The sequence below is a fragment of the Manis javanica genome, chromosome 7 (assembly GCF_040802235.1).
Source record: "Manis javanica isolate MJ-LG chromosome 7, MJ_LKY, whole genome shotgun sequence".
Classification (NCBI taxonomy): Eukaryota; Metazoa; Chordata; class Mammalia; order Pholidota; family Manidae; genus Manis; species Manis javanica.
In genome coordinates this window covers 127,026,683-127,046,909 of record NC_133162.1, presented here as the reverse complement: position 1 = coordinate 127,046,909, position 20,227 = coordinate 127,026,683, and the positions used below count along the sequence as shown (strand labels likewise).

Here is a 20,227-nt window from a genome sequence, read left to right as displayed (position 1 = left end):
GAGTTTTCATTGTAATTATGCAGAAGTTATCCTGAATATCATTATTAAAATCATAGTATATTGAGATTTTTCCTTAATTCTTTTGAATAATTAAAACTCAATTTTTTAATAAAATCCTTGGATGTCCATTTCCCCATATTTAGTTTCTTCAAAATTTTTTTTTAAGTAACATGCTGGTTTGAGAATGTCTAGAGAAGTGCCATGCATAGAAATGTCCTAGAGTCTGCACTGTCCAGCAATAACCACTTAGCCACATGTGGCTGTTTGAGCACTTGAAATACAGCTAGTATGCTGGAGAGACTCCATTTTTCATTTAATTTTAAATAACTGTAAGTGACTAATGACTTCCATAGGAGACAGTGCCAACTACAGCTTAATTCTCATACTGAATTTATAATTACCTTTGTCTAACAAACTCCTTATTTTGTCAGATTCTACTAACCTATCACTGTTTTGTGTTGCTGTGACTTTAAGACACAAACTTTGTAAATCATGCCTTTGTAGATGAATGTTGCTATTTCCTTTTCTTTCCCATAGGCTGGAATGACACTTACTTATGATCCAGCCACAGCTGCTATACAGAATGGGTATGTCATTAAGATAAATATATAATAGCTTGAGGGAAAATGTGGAGGTGGGAAATATCAGATATTTGTTCTGTGAATTAATCTGTTGAAAGGATTACTCAATAAAGGCTTTTGTGTTTGTTCTAGATTTTACCCTTCACCATACAGTATTGCTACAAACCGAATGATCACTCAAACTTCTATCACACCCTATATTGCATCTCCTGTGTCTGCCTACCAGGTTTGTACCTTTAGCGTTCATCAAGAGTATGACAACTTGCTGGCCATGAATCACTGCTACATTTTTATGTGTCTTAAAATTTTGAACATTTACTGTGAAATTTAAGCCAAATGTTAGGCAGGTTGGATACCCAATTTAGAATAAGCTGCTTTTTGTTTGACAGAGTGATTCACTTTTATGTATAGGAGAATGTAAAACAAGGGAAAGTGATTGTTAGCTGTCAGTCCTTGAAGTCAGAGCATTTTAGAATTGGGAGAAACCTAAATATCTCCTCAGCAGCAGGCCCTGCTGTTGGGCACCATGTGTGCCAGACGTTGAAACTGAAGAATTACCATCGGGTGAAGCACAGAATAGGTGTGCCCCCTTTACCTTTGTGTTTCAGCAAGAACCAACAGGAAGATCGAGTAGACATGGTAGCAGGTAAAGATGTATCTGTTAGGTAACGTTAAATGAGCAACGCGGTGAGATTAAAGGCCAAAAAAGGGAGCGACTCCCTGTTTAGATGATTTTGTGAGGAGGCTTTACCAAAAATAAATTCCCTACTTAGAACCAAGGTCCCATTAAGCACTTGTTATAATCCTGATGTGGTTTCATTGCAGGCCTAGCTCCTATTCTCCACAAACCCAGGGGTACACATGCATTTCTCCTCTGGTATCAGAGCGCCTCTCACAGGGTCACTGCCCAGCCCAGGCAGGAACATTATAACAGAGTCCAAGTACAAACATGGGGAAATATAGTTCTCTCTTGTTGACTATTGAGATCCTGTGTGATGAAACTAAACTTTTGTGTATTCTTGTTTTTAAAACAACTGAATCAGATTTTGTAGCCCTGATTTCTGGGATTAGGGGACTACCATATCTAATAACTGTGTTATTTTACTTTTGTAAGCCTCAGTTTCCTCATCTTTAAAATGGGGATAATAATAGTTTTTCGCTCATAGATTGGTTATAAGAACTAAATGAGTCTATCTACATAAAGAGCTCAGCACAGTACCTGGCATATCATTAGCACTCAGTAAACGTGAGCTGTGGTCATCACCGTCATTATTAGTATACAGGATTAGCTGGCTAATAAGAGTATATTCCTTATACTTTAAAGAAAAGATAATGAATTGGTCACCGTAAGCAATATCATAACAATGGTTCTGTCTAAAAACAAAACTAGCTTTGAACAACAAAGAGGAAGTGGTTTGTGCGCTAACCCTGAAGTTTTAAAGTAACTTCCACAGCCTCCCCCAGCCCTTAGGTTCTCCTCTCCTCCTTTATCTCAGTTGTCACTCATTTTCTTTTCTCTCTCTGGGTTGTTACGTTATTTACACTGGTGCTTCAGTCGGCTAGGCATATCATATACTCACTTATAATGCCTCTTTAATTATTTTGGACTTAAGATTTCCACATTTTCCTTGCCTATGTAAGATGCAGTAACCTCTTCTCTAGTGCATTTTCTGTAATTAACAAGCCTCTGTCTGATATTAAAAGGTAGTCTTCTTTCTTGACTATCTGAACTTGGAAACGTCTGCCGTTTATGTGTATCACTAAAAATCAGAACAAGTAAGCTTATTCTCAGGCAAATGAAAGATCGTGCATATTAATTTGAATGTATTCTGCTGTAGATACTATAGCCATTAATACATCTCCCCCACCACCTCTTTCTCCCTCCTTGTTCTAAAAGCAATGAGCATTTTTGCCACAGAATTAAAAAAAAAAATAGACCAGTGTTAGTAATAGATTTGATACATTTAACTGGAAACATTTCATTTCAAAGGTCTGATTTCTTCTCCTGGGCATTCAGTGTTTCCCTAAGATACATGTGGAATTTCATTCCATTTGCCTGACATTCAGTGCCATAACCTTCAGGACTGATTCTTAACCCCAGTACAATCAGATGATTGTACTTTAAATGGTCTGTGATTCCCTTGAATTGTCTTTAAAATGTTGCTTGTGTATTTGCAATTAGTTGCAGGGAAAGGGTCTATTTCTTTCATTGGGTTTTCAAAGGGACCCATGACACAAAACAGGGTAAAAAACTCCAATGGCAGAGAGTTCATAGAAATAGATTATTATTCCCATTTTATAGTTAGGGAAAATTGAGGAATAGAAATTAGCAGCTGCTAATTTGCTACTTAAGAAAGAAAATCAGATTGTATATCACAGCTCCCTAACCCCATAATACTATAAGCTTTGAGATTATTAAGGCCATTGAAGCATACAAAAATGGGAGCATCTGGCCCAAACTGGGGTCTCTGGGGAGCTGCTCACCTCCCTGTGATTTGTTCAGTGAAGGCTTTGCACTCGTGGTGGAGTGGCCCTTCCGCTAAACCACCGTATGCTTATGTAACTGGCTTTGACAAATTGGCATCTGCAAGAATCCACCAGTTCCTCCCCCGAAGGGGCAAGGCTGCAGTCCAGATAACCGAAATGTTAACAAGGCAGAAGCACTTAACTTTGGTCTGCCTTAGGTGGCAAAGGAAACCAGAGAAAACAAGTATCGGGGCTCTGCTATCAAGGTAAAGCTCAATGCATTCTTCCCCCATGACTCTTCCCCATACCCTCTCTATAAAACCTCTGAAGTCAGCAGCAGGAATAAGATACAGGAGGGTTTTGTTGTTGAGAATTATAGATGAAGCTTCTTTTCAAAATTACGTAAGCATCAGGGAAGCTCGGGGCATCAATAAGTGGCGTGATATTTTTTTCTCTTGAGTGGCAGACTGGATATGCTTTCCTTCCTGCCCCAGAATCTGCCTCTCATGTCTTATTTCTCAGTCCAGAGTTTGAGGGTCTAGTGTGGATGCCCTTTTGACGGTAGACGTCAAGATTTTATTATTGAAGTTTGATTTCCTAAACCTGACTTTGTAAGATTTTTATTTTCCACACTAACTAAAAATTGTTGGCCATCAGGCAAGATTTTTGAAACTTAATGTCCTGGGTACCAGAAGGGATTGAATTTGGTTATTCTTTTTAAATAAGCACATACTTACTTTTTAATAAAATGTGCTGGAATTCTCATTCATTTATATTCCTAAAGCACCTCCTTCTTACCTTGATATAACACCTTTTCACTATTTGATTCGTTAACTGGTCCACCTCCCTGCTTAGCCAGTACGTTTCCCGAGGGTGGGGCCCATGTCTTGCCTTTTTCTCTCGCGCCTGATACTCAGTAAATACTTCTTGAGTGGGCGAGTGGAACTTCGTTTTAAATGATCATTTCATCCTATTCAGAGTGACCAGTTTGCCAAGAATTCTGCCTTAATCTTTGCAATCATTGATAGTATGATTGTTTCTTTATTTTCCTTCTATAGATTTTAACATGATTAAACGAATTCTAGAGAAACAAGTGGCATTCCAATGGAAATCAATGTTGTTGGTTTTTTTCCAAAATCCTCCCTTTTGCAGGTGCAAAGTCCTTCTTGGATGCAACCTCAACCATATATCTTACAGCACCCCGTAAGTTTTTCTTCTTAATGGTTTTGTGGTTTGTAAATAAGCTATGAATATGTTAAAACACCGTTCTCTGGCTTAAAAACCATTTGCCAAAAATGGTATAGGATTTGGGAAATTTTAAGCATGGAGTATGAGAATGTACAAGTTCATTATAAAATTTCCACTGACCCTTGTCTTAAAATGAATTGGTAGTTGACATTAAGTTAAATTTACAATCTGTAAAAACACAAAATACATCATATTTGAGTCAGTGTACCATTTTCTTCCTTATGCCAGTTCTGTAGGGAGAGATCATTTGACTGAGTTTTTTAAAACTTTATATTTAATTAAAAGTTTTTAAATTGCTGAGTTTTTAAAAGTACTTGGGATGAAACTGCTGTCATTTTTTACATTCTGTTGAATGCAAATATAGTGTTTAAAACTGAGCTAAGATTTTTCTGTCAGTGTTACTTAGCCTCTCCATTGAAATTATAAATACTAAAGTAGTAACACCTACTTTGGTAAATAACAATGTAATTTCTTTAGTGATGTGACTGCTTATATATAAATTATAGTTTTTCAATTGAGTGGGTTAACACTTGACCTTATCAGTGTATTTAATGTTTTTCAGAGATACATAAAATCCACTTTGTTGGATTAAAATACGGGTTTTAAAAGTTGAAAAATAAAGATGGAGAATAAAAATCACCAAAAGAGCTAAGAATGCCCAACAGAGTGACCTATACGCTTGCCGTGAGAAAGCTGCATGTTTGGGGATAAGCTTTCTAGTAACTCAGGCAAAGTGGGAATCTGGATAAGCCATGCAGTTCACAGTACTTGTAAGATAAAAACAGATCAGCTGCTTAGGTAAAACACTATTCTTGGCCTTAAGCTGAGACAGGAATTTCTCTTGGGATACCTTCTCAAGAGGACACTGCAGTGTAATGTTGTTACACACTGTGTGTGGAACAACAATCCAGGGAGAAGTCGAAACAGGGAGGTGCTGAGATGACTTTGAAGAAGCAGATGAAACATATTTAGTTGCTAACACATGAAAAGAGCTTGCTGGCAATGTTGTGCATCTAACATGCACACATTTCTGCATGCAAACATGTTTATGCACACATCCATCCACAATCCCACAGCACTTAACACGTGCACACATATTTACACCCACGAATCCACACACCTGCAAATGTCCATGACAATCGAGCTCTCCGACACTTTGCACTGTCCTGTTTTGGAATGCTGGAAATCAGCTCACTTCTCATGTGGGGGCTTCCTAGTACAGGAGCTCCTACAAATGAATGAGAAAAAGGAGCAGGAAACTCCTTCACCATATTCTGGGCTTCTGAGTCATTTCCTTGTTACCACACACTCTTTGATGATGCACATTAAAAAGTTTAAAAACATTTTTTCTTACAAAATGTATTGGTAACTAACTATCTCTGATGTACACACGCATATATACATAAATAGAGAGGGGGAACAACTTTAAGAGAGAAAAGCTGCACGTATCTCAGTTTAACGTCTTTGAGGAGGCAGAAGTTTCCCATCTGAGGATTCTTTTCCTTCCCCACCCAGATTTAGACTGCCAGCAGCCAGCAGGGTGCCTGCATACCAATCTTGCCCTCAGTTGTGTATCTGATTATCAATAAATAACAGGTATTTAAGGGATAAGTCAGGTACAGTGATACGGAAAACGTAACATTTGTGGAGTGCATCAGAATAATTGCATCTCGGGTAACTGGGTGAGAGGAATAGTATAATCCATAAGAATAAACATTATATGTGATAAAGAAAATGCAAAAAATCCAGAAATAGACTTAATTAAGTTGCAGTTTATGCAATCAGTGTACCATTATGTGATCATTAAAAATGATGATAATGATGGTTATCCAGTAAGCTAGGTGACTGTATGCAACAGGTTGTTAGGCGAAGAGCAAGAATGCAGGAGGTGGGGTTGCTTATGGACCCTGGTTGCAGCTCCGTGAAAACATGCCAAGGCTGGAATCTGGGCCGTAGTACCCTTGTCGGGGTGTAGCCAGCACGATGTGTGAAAGGGAGGGTCGCTTATGGGTGACTTCGCTTTTCGCCTCTCCTCTCTGCTTTTTAACTATATTTAATTTTATTTTTAATGGCCAGAAATTTTTCAAATGAAATAAAAGAATCTGAACTTGGATTATTAATCATCTCTGAATCTGCTTGCCTCCCCAAACACCAAAGTATCAGTCAAAGTTCTGAGAAACACTTAAGTGAATGAAGAATGTGATCTTGATCCTAATAGCCTGATCTTGAATCAAGTAACTATCTCTACAGAACATTTTTTAAACAAAGTGCTGTTTTTGTAATATTCAATATAGTATGTTGTTTGTGGCTGCATAAACCACCATCTTTTTTTTTTTAATTAAGAAACTATTTTGTAACCCTAGCCAGCCAAAAATAGCTTACATTTCCTATTAGAGCTCCTGCTGGGCAAGGTTGCTCTATAGTTTAGGGAAGGTAGAGGGAGAGATGTTTAATACAGGATTTCTGTAAAGTATGCTCTTAGAAAAGTCTTAGGAAGCACAATCTAGAAGGTTTTTGGGAAATTCTTCATGATACCATTTGCAAGCTTGAGAGAAGGTTATTTCTGTGTTTCACATTGCTCAAAAACCTAAGGCATTTCCTGTGCGAAGGTGATTACAGCACCCTAACTGCTGCTCTGGGTTTCTCTTGCATTGCTCTCGCCTCCGGCTGCCCAGGGTGCCGTGCTGACTCCCTCCATGGAGCACACCATGTCACTACAGCCTGCGTCGATGATCAGCCCTCTGGCCCAGCAGATGAGTCATCTGTCACTAGGCAGCACCGGAACAGTAGGTGGCAAATTAATATCATGTGTCCTGGCAAACAGAAGAGGGTAAATTAATGCAGCCTGTGTCTTCCCTGTCAAGTACAGGCTCTCTGGTGTCAAAGATGATGGCTAATCCCTTCTCCCCCCTGACTTTGCCTTCCACGTAGTAGATACTCAGATATTTCATGATTAATTGATGAACTAAAAGTCTATCCTCTGGGTATTTCTCCTTTACCAGAATATAGTGCCCATGCATGACCATATCTAGCTTTAATAACTGTCAGTCATTCGCATTGGTAGACCTGGTCTCATGAAGCAATAGATGAAGGCAATACATGGTGACAAGAGTCAGGAGATGTTTCTTCACTTATTTCTTCTTTTATGGAATCTGGGGACACTGAATCATGAGCTTAGTATTGACATATTTCCCCAAGGTCCCAGGGACTGGGTAGGGTATTGAGGTTCAGCTGATACCAGATTAACTGCCAGGGTTGATATGCGTAGCATTTAGATGCTAACATGGCCAGGGCTATAATTCAGACCATTATCTGTGGAGCTTAAAAAACAAGGGTAGTGTGTTTTCCGTGCTTACATTCAAAATCAGCATCAGAGTCTTGTGAAAGCTAAACCTGAGCCAACCACACACATCCAAGATCCGAGATCGACTAGAAAGCTCTGTTGCCTTTGAAAAAGGATGATGATTAGCACCAGGAAAGCAAGGGTTCATTTCCTCATCTGCAGTGAAAGTCATTTGCCCATTGGGTCTCCACCTATGGAAACAATTCTAGATACTAGTTCAGTGGGTCACTGGAAAATAATGAGGTCCTTCGAGGAGAGATCTTATAAAAGTAGCATATTGGTGATACTGAATTATTGAGGATGATAACTTTAAAAATCTTCACCAGTGTGCTTCTTTGTTAGCAAAGACAAAGAAAGATGAGATTTTCCTCTTGACAAATTCAAAAAGTGGAGAAGGGAACATTCACTCTGCCTTCCATATGACATATTTATAGGCACTGATTAAACTTCGGGGTAGCCCTTTTAGTTTCTTTGCACCTTTAAAATACTTGACATCCCACCTCAAAATTCCCGAAGTACTCAGGATTTTGCACGCCTTCTCATTGCCCATCCTGACCCTGTCCTCCTTTTCAGTACATGCCTGCGACGTCAGCTATGCAAGGAGCCTATCTGCCTCAGTACACACACGTGCAGACAGCGGCCGTTCCTGTAGAGGTTGGTACACACCATCCAGTGGCCATTCTGGCCTTGGGTAGTGTCGGAAATGGGTAAATTAGACAGAACTCAAAGTTAATCAAAAATCAAACATTTGCATGAAGAACTGAGCTTAGAGGTAGTCTATACCTAGAACATTTTCAACTACTATCTACTATACATGCAAATAAGTACAGCGATACCCAGACCACACCCCCAGGACTCCCAGAGATACATTGTCCAAGGTTGTGGCACATTTCTTACGCCTTCAAGGCTCTGTCTTATCTCCTGTGAAAAGATACTTACAGGCAAATTAAGATAAAGCTGGAGTTTGCAATCCTAGTATCAAAGATTATATCAGTAACAATAATTACAAACATAAATCAGTTATAATTAAGATACATGAAAAAACTGTTTCAAAACTGTAACAGGAATGAGGAATAAAGTATACCTGTTTCTTCTGGACGCTCTTAGTATAGCCACGTTGTTATTAGCTCTTGTTATGGAAGAAGTCTGACATTTGAATTAAAAGTGTTTTCCTGTAAAGTACCCTTAAAATTCCAAGGAAATTCATCAACCCAGTCAATCCGATCCTCTAGACAAATCCCATAGACTCCAATTCCAGAAACAGCCTTAGGACTGTGGCTGGATTTTTGTGGAGGGTTCTTGAATATCGTTTTGTTGGCTGCCAACTGATTTAAATTTGTGCAATTATGGACAACCATGGTTACCAGAACCCACGATCCCTTACCTGTGATTCTGAAACACCCAAAAAAATCTGAAAATAAAAATTCTCTTTGTAACTACTTTAGCAAAAAACCTGACCTGTGGTAAAACTCAGCCTGAACTGGTGCAAGACAAAATCTTTACCCCACTTAATATGCATATTGATATCTCCCAGTGTATACCTGTTAGTACGTTTGATTGGAGGGTACAGCCATTGGCCCCAGTGGGTATATTCTATGACACACAGAATATATATACCAAATTGCAGATTCTAAAATCTGAAAACACTGAATCCCAAGTCACATCTGGCCCAAAGGAGTAAGAAATTTGTTTGATAAGTAAATTATAGCTTGATATCAAGAGACTCTGGTAGAAGTTGGTGGGGGGCAGGGAAGTTCTTTGGGTCTGTCAGACATTTTAACTGCTTAGGGAGCTAATAAGCCTTGAAAGCTCTACATGACACTGGGGGACTTTAAAGAGTGCCTGTTCTTACGATGTTGGACTCAGACCTGCGAAGCAGAGTTTGAATTTCATTGCTTACCTCTCATCTGTTGCACTTTGTTACAGGAGGCGAGTGGGCAGCAGCAGGTGGCTGTAGAGACGTCTAATGACCATTCTCCGTACACCTTTCAACCCAATAAGTAACTGTGAGGTATGAGGGCAGGGTCTCCGAAATGATAGAGTTCAAGTCAAGGAAAGTCAGTGATTCTTCAAAATGGTGTTAGAATAACTCGGATTTGGTCACACTGCTCTCTCATCATGGCCAAGGACTCCAGTGTTACTGAAATGTCCAAATCAGTGGTTTTGTGCATTTGCAGATTGAGTTTTCTGTCCAGAAAGAACAGTGCCTTATACTGAAGTCAAATGTACATCTGCTCTCTCTCCCTCTCCATCACCCCCCAAAAATCTGTAACATATCAGAAAACACCAGGTACCAAATATGTCCTACAATACATGTATTCTACATTAATATTGCTTTAATGCTCACAAACTGAGGGAAATAACAGCATAAGATTTTGCTTAATCTAGCATTACAGTAGTAGCAGTATCTTGCCTCTGAATTTAATGTCAGTGTCTTTAGATTGAGAGATTTCATTCCCAGCTCTCACTTGGATCACAGATCTCTAAAGTTTTCACTTTGCTGTGCAGATTATAGTCATATAGCTCCATGGAATTTAGAACACCTGAGCTTCTGGACTGTTCATGCCAAAGTATGTTGCAGATACCAGACTTGAAAGGCAGACTCAAGCCATAGAAAGCCAGCCCTTCATTCCAGAGTCTGTATTCGTTGATCTGTCACCAGTGATGAGCAAGCCTTTTTCAAACACATGTATCTTTAAAACAAGAAAGAGATTACAGAGCTCTGCAATGCATTACACCTAATGTACAAAAAGCATTTGTCTTTTATTTTTCTTTTCCAGATGTACAGAAGGGTATCCTTACATGAAGAAGGGTGTGAAGGCTGAACAATCATGGATTTTTCTGATCAATTGTGCTTTAGGAAATTATTGACAGTTTTGCACAGGTTCTTGAAAACGTTATTTATAATGAAATCAACTAAAACTATTTTTGCTATAAGTTCTATAAGGTGCATAAAACCCTTAAATTCATCTAGTAGCTGTTCCCCTGAACAGGTTTATTTTAGTAAAAAAAAAAAAAAGAAAAAAACCCAAAAACAAAACAAAAGATTTTTATCAAATGTTATGATGCAAAAAAAAAAAAAAAAAAGGAAAAAAAAAGAAAAAAGAAGAGAAAAAACTTAAATTTTCTGGGTATGCACAAAGACCACGAAGACTTATCCAAGTGCATGACCGGATTTTTGCGGTTTTGTTCATTTTGCGTTCAATTTGTGTTTTTTTCAGCTGTATGAAATGGGCTTTCTGAAGTTTAAATAGTCCGACTTCACCCATGGTGTCCCGTGCTTGCAGTGCGAGTGTTGCTGTAATTCAGTGTGGCCGTCGGTGTCTTTTCTTAGCTTTCCGTTTTTCTTTCAACGTAGTGTGAAGTGTCTGATCTTTTTCTATGAATTCCAGTTTGCCTTAACTCTTTCGATGCTGTAGCTGTTCCAGTAAAAGTTAGTTCAAACTAATGATGTAGAATGCTTTGACCAAATAAGCTGGTCTATTTTATGCCTTGTAAAACAGCAGCATAGGGCTTTTCAAAGGTAGTCAATAAAAGTTGCTGAAATTTTGGCTTTTTTAAATATGTAGTAGGTGTTTTTAATGATTTTTTCACATAATGTGTAAGGTAGTGAAATGCAAGAAGGGAAAAACGTTTTGTGTGAAACACATTTTCTGACTGGGGAACTTTTAATAGGGTAAATTGTTTGTAAAGGCTGTATGCCAACAGTTTCCTCTGATAGTTTGACTGATTTAGGATATCTGCTGTATGATGCAATGTAAAGTCTTTTTTTGCCTTTTTTCAGGAAAAAAAAAAACTAGATGTTCTAGAATTAGTGTTCGGTAGCGTCGGGGCTGGGGGTGGGGGGCGGGGGAGGGGAGTCACCGAATGTTTCGTCCTTCCTTTATACTAATGATAGTGCTTTAGAACGAGAATTCTGCCTGAGATCTGGCAAACCGAAAAATGTTGCTATTGCAACTAAGTGGCAAAAGCTAAAAGTAAGGATTTCTCTTCAAACACAAGCTGAGATACGAACAGAAGCAAAACGATTGGCTACTAGCTCTCTCTATTCCATAAATTTGAGAAATAAACATTACTTGGCACTTTTAAAGGTAACTTCACCAAAGACCGAAGAGCCAGTAACCAGTAGCTCCAACTTGTCTCAGCATCACATCTTCTGTGCTCTTTATTTTTGCCGGACCAGTTTGCGGTTAGAAGAATGTGCCTTTTTTGTACCTTTGCATTTAGGTTTTATAATTTCAATTGATGTATGGACACACACACACAAACAAACAAGCATGAAGGAAGATTTGGATCCAAGCAGTGCCACACTTTACGTCATCACTACAAGTGTTAAGTGTAAAGAAAAACCAATTTTGAAACTATGAAATTCCTGATTCATAAATACACAGTTATTTCTACTTTAGGACATAACGATGATTCACTGTTATTAAAGCTCTTTTATTAAGACAGTTGCATATGTTTGAAAAGCAATGGTAAATTAAGTTGTCTTCCAAAACTGTGTACTTGTCTGGTCCACTGTGTGTGATCAGTTATCTACCTCAGAGTCTATTTTCTTTTGTGCCGGGACAGGTTGCTGGCCCTCCCTGTTTCCACAGACCAAATCCTCCTAGCTCAGGAGCTAGGGCTAAGCAGTTATTTCTTTCGAGTATTTTTTAGTTCTTAAATTTTATGCTTGTATTTGATTATAGATGTCAGTGACATTTCATAGTTTCAAAAGTCCTTGCTGCTCTGAGAAGTGTAGATTCTAGTGAAAATTACATAGTCATACAAGAAATGTGTTTTTGTTTTTGTTTCTGTTTCCTTTTTTAAAGTTGTGGTATTATTGGTTCTATGCTCCCTGGAATATTACTGCTTTGTGAAAGTCCAGACTGAACGCAGCCCCCTCCTTGTACTTAGTACATTTATAAACCTGGATCTCTCACTACTTGATATTTTTGCATTAGTTAAGACAGCAATTTGATAGCTCAGTTAGAGGGGAGGGGAATTCTGCTGCTAGAAATGTCTGAACTAAGTGCCATACTCGTCTGGGTAAGATTTGGGAAACATAACCTCTGTACATAAAAAAGAAAAAAAAAATCAGTTAAACATCACATAGTAGACAGCCATTAAATTATAAAAAAAATTAATTTATGAAGAAAGACCTTTTGTACAGATTGAAAAAAAAAGATTTTCATAGAGATATCTATATGATCAAGAGAGTTAATTTTTTATTTTTGTTTTACTAGTGCCACAAACTTGCCAGTGGTAACTTATTTGTCCGGTTCAAGGTAACTCTGTAGTTTTCTTTCCTAGGACTTGTTGTTAAACGCCAAAAGACATTTTTGAACTGTACATTTGATCAGATTGTTAGCTTTTTCTGTTTTATTTCTTTTGAGAAACTTTGAATAAAAAACATCTGAAATTTTGTTTTTCCTGTCATTTCTTAAAGTAGACTTTATTTATACATTTCTGATCTTTTTTCAGCACAGTAGATGGTTTGAAAGGTGAAGAATATTTCAGATTCAATGATATACTCAAGATATATTTCCTTAAAAAAATTGGGAAGACCTTTCTACTCTCCTCCTTTGATTATTTAAATCTTTGTACAGGGACCAGAGACATCAACCATCCATCGGCTTGCCACATTTCATCCCAGCCAAAGCCCACCTTTGGTATGTTCTTAAACACAGCCAGACCATTCTCCCCCATCCTTCTTTGACTGTGGCAATGCCCAGCAAGGAGGACAGAATAAAAGCAGTGTCCCATCTCTGGAAAGCAAAAGCACAGGTAGGGACTACAGGATATTCTTATCCGTGCCTTGATGGCGGCGGGGCCTCCCTTAGTGACCTCAGTTGGCTGTTCCCAGTAGGAGGCGCCAGTGCAGCATTCATGGGCGGGGATAGAAAATTTACCCGGGCTTAACTCCCTTCACCCAGGATGGAGTAGATACTTGAGAAGTGAGGATTCTTTTTCTGTGCAGTGAACTAGGTGAGTGGCCTTCGAGCACGTCATTTGCCAGGGCCAAGGAACTCCGGCACTCAGTGGCTCTTTCAGGAAAGGAAACACACTGATGATAACCAGTGCTCCAGAGAGCAGCGTTGGGCGGAGGCAAGTGTGGCCGCATTGAGACAAATGCCGGCTTCTAGGAATGCAGGCAGGTGGAAGTGCTGTTCTGGCTGCTAAGCACCTTAGGCTTTGTCGCATTTTTTTAGGAAGGCTTTATGTCCCTGGAGTCTTGGGACATCCAGTGGCTGCCTTTACATGGAAATTAAACACATTTTCTAGAACACCTTTTCCATCTCTGCAAGAGGGAGGCACCAACTAGAGTGGTTCAGAGACAATTGCCACTCCTATGGGGAAAAGGCCTGCCCGGCATTTCGGGCAAGCCCCACCTTGCTGAAAGGCTGAGGGTGCTCCAGGCATCAGGAGCCAATATTTCCTCTGTGAGATGGGCTGGGACCCAGCATGCAAAGCCAGAATCCTTGGCTTGGAAGCGGGGAGAAGCCCTGGCGCTTGCTGCCTGTCGTGGTGGCTGGGTACTGCCCGCTCTGCATCAGCTGGGACGAGGCGGGGCCGCGGGTGAGCCGAGGAGCCGGTCTGCGCCCCGCCATCCCTGCCCTTCATGGGCAGCGGCCCGGGTCGAACCCGTCGGGCCTGAACTCCACCTCCTCTTGATTTCACGCACACTGATTAACAACTGAGCAGGAGAAGGGCCTCCCAGCCCGAGGGGGGCCCAGTAGTGTTCAGGTCTGAGTGGCGTCCCTCATCCCACTGGAGCCAGAAAGCAGAAGGTCGGCCGCCTTGCCGTGCAGGTCTGGGCCCGGCCGCCCACGCCCGCCTCCCCGACACAGATCCGACGAAGATGTAACGCGGGTGACCAGGAGGAGCAAGCGGGGCTTGGGCTGTAAGAGCCGGGCAGCCGCTTCCCCGCAGCAGCGCGGTGCGGTCACCACCCCTCGGTCGGCCCCGGGGACCCCGGCGGCGGGGAGCCGGCGCGCGGCTGGCAGGGGGCGCTGCGGGCGGATCCACCCCGAGGCGGCGGGGCCGCAGTCCCCCGAGCTCGGCCGGGCGGCCAGGACCCGCTCCGGGTGGGCGCCGGGCGGGGGCTGCGGCTGCGCCGCCGCGGGGAGGGCCTCCGAGGCGACCTGTTGGCCCGGGGGGCTGGGGCAGGGGAGGAGGGCAGACCTCCTGATCGGAGGCGCAGGAAAGCGCTGGCAGGCCTCTGAGCTCAGAACTGAGAACAGGTGGCTGGATTAAATACGTATTTTAATGCTATAATTCTTTTGTTTTTTAAATATGACCCTGAGAGACTGAGGTTTAATCCAGGTTATTCCTTTGCTCATTTACACAAGATAGGGATGACGAAATGAGACTCGGCAGGTATTTTAGACCCTCGAGTATCCCTGAAGCCCCCTCATCTGCTTAAATACCTCCAGGGAGAGAACACTCCCCATGTCACCTGGTATCCTGTCGTTTGGGAGCAGCTCTCAGACTTGCTTAAGAAACCAACATAGTTAAAATGGTCGCCATCCAAAAGACAACAACAAATGCTGGCGAGGATGCGGAAAGGGGAACCTTCCTATATTGCTGGTGGGAATGTTAAACTAGTTCAACCATTGTGGAAAGCAGTATGGAGGTTCCTCAAAAAACTCAAATTAGAAATACCATTTGTTCCAGGAATTCCACTCTCTTAGGAATTTACCCTAAGAATGTAGGATCCCAATTTCAAAAAGACATATGCACCCCTATGTTTATCACATCACTATTTACAATAGTTAAGAAATGGAAGCAACCTAAGTGTCCATCAGTAGATGAATGGATAAAGAAGCTGTGGTACATACACACAATGGAATATTATTCAGCCATAAGAAGAAAATAAATCCTACCACTTGCAACAGCATGGATGGAGCTAGAGTGTATTATGCTCAGTGAAATAAGCCAGGCAGAGAAAGACAAGTACCAAATGATTTCACTCATTTGTGGAGAATAAGAACAAAGCAAAAACTGAAGGGACAAAACAGCAGCAGACTCACAGAACCCAAGAATGGACTAACAGTTGCCAAAGGGAAAGGGACGGGGGAGGATGGGTGGGAAGGGAGGGATAAGGGGGAAAAGGGGGCATTACGATTAGCACTCATAATGTGGGGGAACGGGGCACGGGGAAGGCAGTATATAGCACAGAGAAGACAAGCAGTGATTCTATAGCATCTTACTACGCTGATGGACAGTGACTGTAATGGGGTATGTGGGGGGGACTTCATAATGGGGGAGTCTAGTAACCATAATGTTGCTCATGTAATTGTATATTAATCATACCAAAATAAAATTTAAAAAAAAAAGCAGCAACATAGCATCTTTGGAATGTCTGCAAGCCTTCTCAGCCTTCTTTCTGCCAACTGAGATGCTACAGAATGCGTCATGCGTCGGTCCTTCCCATTCTTGGAAACACTGAAGTACAGCGACAGGACGTATCCGTGATTACCAGCAGGTAAAGGCCGCAGGAGGAGTTTGAGGGGGATGATGAAACTCTTCTATAGCCTGATTGTGGTGGTTAAACAATACATGGGCTTAAATTCACAGACCACTACACCAAAACATGTCTAGCATGACTATTTACAAAATATTTTTGAAAACTGAAGTAAGTCAGTTAATTCTCAAATGAAAACTGCTGGCTCCAGGAGGCTTCTCTGGCTTGAACATTCCTTGTAGCTGTAATTCTTCCTCATCAGCCCTGGCCCCACACTCGCTGCCATCAGGGGACTTCGGATAAAACCCAGAACCCCGGGGCTAGTTGGGGCATCACCTCTTTCCCAGGCTCAGTCCCATCCTCTGTTATAGGAGAGAGGGTTTCCTTTTAGAATTGTCAGACACATCATAGTTCTTAAAGCCCATAGCCAATTAAAATCCCCATGTTTTATTTTTTGTCAGAATGATTAATTATAAAAAAGACATGCAATGAAATATATGTAACCATTTTTAAATAAGGACATTTCAGTGGCATGAAAGATACTCAGGTTATAATATGAATGGAAAGTGTTAAGTACGGAACTGTAGGTGTACCTAACCTGCACATAGTACACAGTACGTACACTACATGGGCTGGGGGGTGCGTATCTGTTGTGCGCTCCTAATCATGAAGAAACATTTAAGTGTAAAAGATGAGACAGTACTTCAAACCGCTTAGCTGTGGATGGATGGAAAGATTATGGAAAGTTTGTATTTTCTCTAATCCTTTTCCAAACTTCCCCTTTTCTATAATGAAAACATTTTATAATCAGGGAAAAAAAGAGTTTTAACAAAGACTGTTGTCAGATCCTCCTGAAATAATGCGAGCCACGATATATATTCATTACATTCCAGATTCAGCACATACTTGGTTATTCTTTTTGCATTGGAAGGTAGTGCTCCTGACACCAGAGGACACAAAGATGACACGATGTGGTCCTGGTCCCCGTGGGTCCCAGTCTTTGTGGGGACACACAAGTATATACATGACATATTGCAAAGAGAAATAACAAACGTACAGTCTAAATGAAGAGCTCCGGGAGGTCTGTGAGGGACCTGAGACGACGTAAACACTCTTTCCGGGGCCTCTTGCCACTTCCACATTACCACCCAGCTCCGTTTTTACTGATGAGAATTCCGAAGCAGTGTTTTCCTCAGTGTTCCCTCTGCCTTCTAAGAGAGGAAACTTCCAGGCAGACAAATGAAGTCTTTGGGAGCTCTGCTCTTGCCAGAATGAAACTTGGAGCAGATGTCCTAAGAGCTGACGTTCCTTTGTTACTCCTGCTCTGAAAATACTGGAATGTGTAGCAAGAACGTATCATTTTATTTTTGTTTTAATCAAGCAGGGTGTAGGATACTTTCCAAATAACATCATTTTGACTTCTCTTACTCTGGGTCAGCTGTTCTGCACATGCCCAGACTGGATCTGCAGACACCTGTGTAGTTTTCTGACCCCTTCACTCTATCTTGGAAACTCTTACAGATGTCTTTCTTCACAGACGTCTAGGCAGGAATCCCATTATATCCACTTTGTTACACGTTGTACTTTGACACATGCCCAAGACTGAATATTGTTCCTGGTCTCCTGGCCTCTTACTTTCTCTTAAGAAATACTGAAGGAACTTCTTCCATTCTTGTTATATGCATGGTCTTCCTCCTAATATCTAGTTCTGTTTTTAAGAGAAGAGTTTGTTTCCCTCAACTTTCACTCTTCCATTGATCCTTCTGTCTGTATCTTTGTTTTATAACTGTTTATTTTAGAAAGGTTTAAAATGACTTACAGGAGCACAATAAAACAAATTTTAAAATGAGGGTTTGAGGGAACAGTGAAGAGAGATAAAGAGAGGACAGAATGTAGCTCTGCAATCCAAAAGGCCCCCAGCATCCCTATAGCTGAACTTCAGTAATGTTGAATGTCCTGGCAGCCAAGGTGAAAAGGGAGAAAGGTTCACATAACTATAGCTCTTACTGTTGAAGGGAGCAAAGCCTACCAGATCCTCTGGAAAAAGATCGCATTTGCTAGCCTTGTGTAAGGCCCCCAGCACGAGGCACTGGGCAGTGTCTCTACCACATTTCTCAGCCATGAGCTAATGAGTTAACCAATGAGTTAATTCTGAAGTAAATGCCTCTGAGTTTTTTAAGAACAAAAAGAGCTACGCCTGTTACAGGCCTGGGGAAATAGTGAATTCACCAATCGAAACCAGCTCATCTGTGTTTTCCTTCCATTGGCCCTCTGCAGAATTGGTCAGGGCTGCCAAACATATTTGTAGCCACTCTTCTCCCATTCCACCTTATCCTATCAAAATCTAATCTGGCATCTGCTGCCTGCTCTCCATTGCAGTTCCCACCCAGGGGGGACAGGGACCTTCTATTCCCAAATCAAAGAACCCGCAGTCCTTATCTGAATGACTTCTTTGTTGCATTTGTCACTGTTGACAGCCTCCTCTTCTTGAAATTTCATTCCTCTGCTTAAAACCCACAAATGCGCCAAGTTTAGGCCCTTGGCTCCCCCATGACCTCACTTCCACTGTCTGGGGCCCCACCTTCGGCCACACGCCATGGTGAACTTTAAAATCTCGGGAGAATCCTATACTCTCCACTTTGCCCCTCCTTGTCTCACTCCTAGAATGGCCTCCTCCGCATGGACATCTCATATTTACCTTTTAAGATTCCACTCAGTACCTGATCTTCCTGAGAACAATTAAGCAATGAAGAACTATTTTCTTTTTAACTATTTAAAAATACAAGTTTATATAAGTGCAGAAAACATAGAAGTGTCAAAGTAGTGTTGCAAAATAAGCACCCTTTGACTTCCACCCAAGGTGAGAAATAGGACACCCCACAGGGCCTCTTTGCAATCTTAAACGCTTCTGTGGCTCAGCAGGTAAACACTACACAACATTTATAGGACTTACTCTCTTGCTTTTCTTTATGATGTTACCACCTGGACATGCATTCCTAAAACCTGAAGTTTCATTTTGCCTATATTTGAACTTAATGTAAATGGAGTCACGCATTAACACGTTAAATATATTGTAATGTCTGGCTTATTTCACTTGATATTATGTCTTTAAGATTTAATTGTGTGGTTTTGCATAGCTGTAATTTGTTTACTTTTATCATTGTATGGCATGTCATGGTATAAATCTACCAAAGTGTGTCCACTTTATTGTTGAGAGACCTGGAAACTCTTTCCAGTTTCTGGCTGTTATGAACATGCTGACAAAAACACTTGCACATGTCCACTTGGGGCATGCGTGCATGTATTTCTGCAGGGTGTAAGCCCGGGAGTGGACCTGTTGGGTCACGGGGTATGTCTACCTCCCATTTTATAAGATAACGCCCAATGTTTAAAAAGTGGTAATCATCCTAAGATTAGATGAAAAACTGTCTTTCTAGCAAAAAAAATCTCTCTACTAAGATTAAAAACAAACAAGAGTAGGAGCCCAGTGGGTGGAGTACTGGCCAAGATCAACCATGAGGACAAGGAACCACAGCCGAGGGGGCCCAGCCTGCCTGGCAAGGGGGAGGTGCTAGGCCAACGGTATAACTAGAATAAATGGCTTCCCATGTAGGGTCGTAAGGACTTGCCACTACAAACACTGAAAAAGAGCTCCCCTCCCTTCTCCTGAAAAGAAGATGCCGGGCTTGACTGAGCAAGGCCCCAGTTCATGGTCAGGGAGTGCTGGCACCCCGGGGGTTGTGTACGTGGCTTCGTGCCATCCACGGCAGCCATGGAAATGCCCAGGCTGCTCTGGGCCAGCCCCACTCCCCATCCACGTGGTGTCTCCTCCTCTGTGCCTGGCAGAGGCTGTCGCTGGTCTCTCACAGTCTCAGCCCTTTGAGCCCAAAGAATTGCTGCAGGAGCCCCATGTGGCCACTGCCTGAGTGGAGGGTGGAATGTTTTCTCTCTGCCCTGTCATTTCTCATGCGCCAAGAGAACCTGAGAGGCTGGGGCAGGTGGCAGTGCATCTGGGTGTTAATCTGCAGCGGAGGCTGAGCAGGTGCCCTTGCGTGCCCCTCAAAGCTGAGAAGCTGGGACCATGTCTCCGCCGTCACTGGGCCCTTCTGTTCCCCAGACCCTCGAGTGCCCAGCGGACAT

At 41.6% G+C, this 20,227-nt stretch overlaps 1 protein-coding gene across 8 annotated transcripts in view; it reads left to right on the top strand.

Annotated features, from left to right (window-relative positions):
- The window catches only part of RBMS1 (RNA binding motif single stranded interacting protein 1), a 207,896-nt gene extending 194,850 nt beyond the window's left edge, over window positions 1–13,046 (top strand). For 6 of the 8 annotated variants that reach the window (XM_036996118.2, XM_036996120.2, XM_036996117.2 and 3 more), the window contains exons 8-15: window positions 538–587; window positions 714–807; window positions 3,266–3,313; window positions 4,200–4,250; window positions 6,971–7,081; window positions 8,212–8,292; window positions 9,565–9,649; window positions 10,419–13,046. In XM_036996118.2, the coding sequence (XP_036852013.1) occupies window positions 538–587; window positions 714–807; window positions 3,266–3,313; window positions 4,200–4,250; window positions 6,971–7,081; window positions 8,212–8,292; window positions 9,565–9,642 (513 nt within the window). In that variant the 3' untranslated portion in view covers window positions 9,643–9,649; window positions 10,419–13,046. The remainder of the gene's footprint in view (window positions 1–537; window positions 588–713; window positions 808–3,265; window positions 3,314–4,199; window positions 4,251–6,970; window positions 7,082–8,211; window positions 8,293–9,564; window positions 9,650–10,418) is intronic. The other 2 variants (XM_036996124.2, XM_036996123.2) reach the window with 1 other exon arrangement.
- Window positions 13,047–20,227: the final 7,181 nt, after the last annotated feature.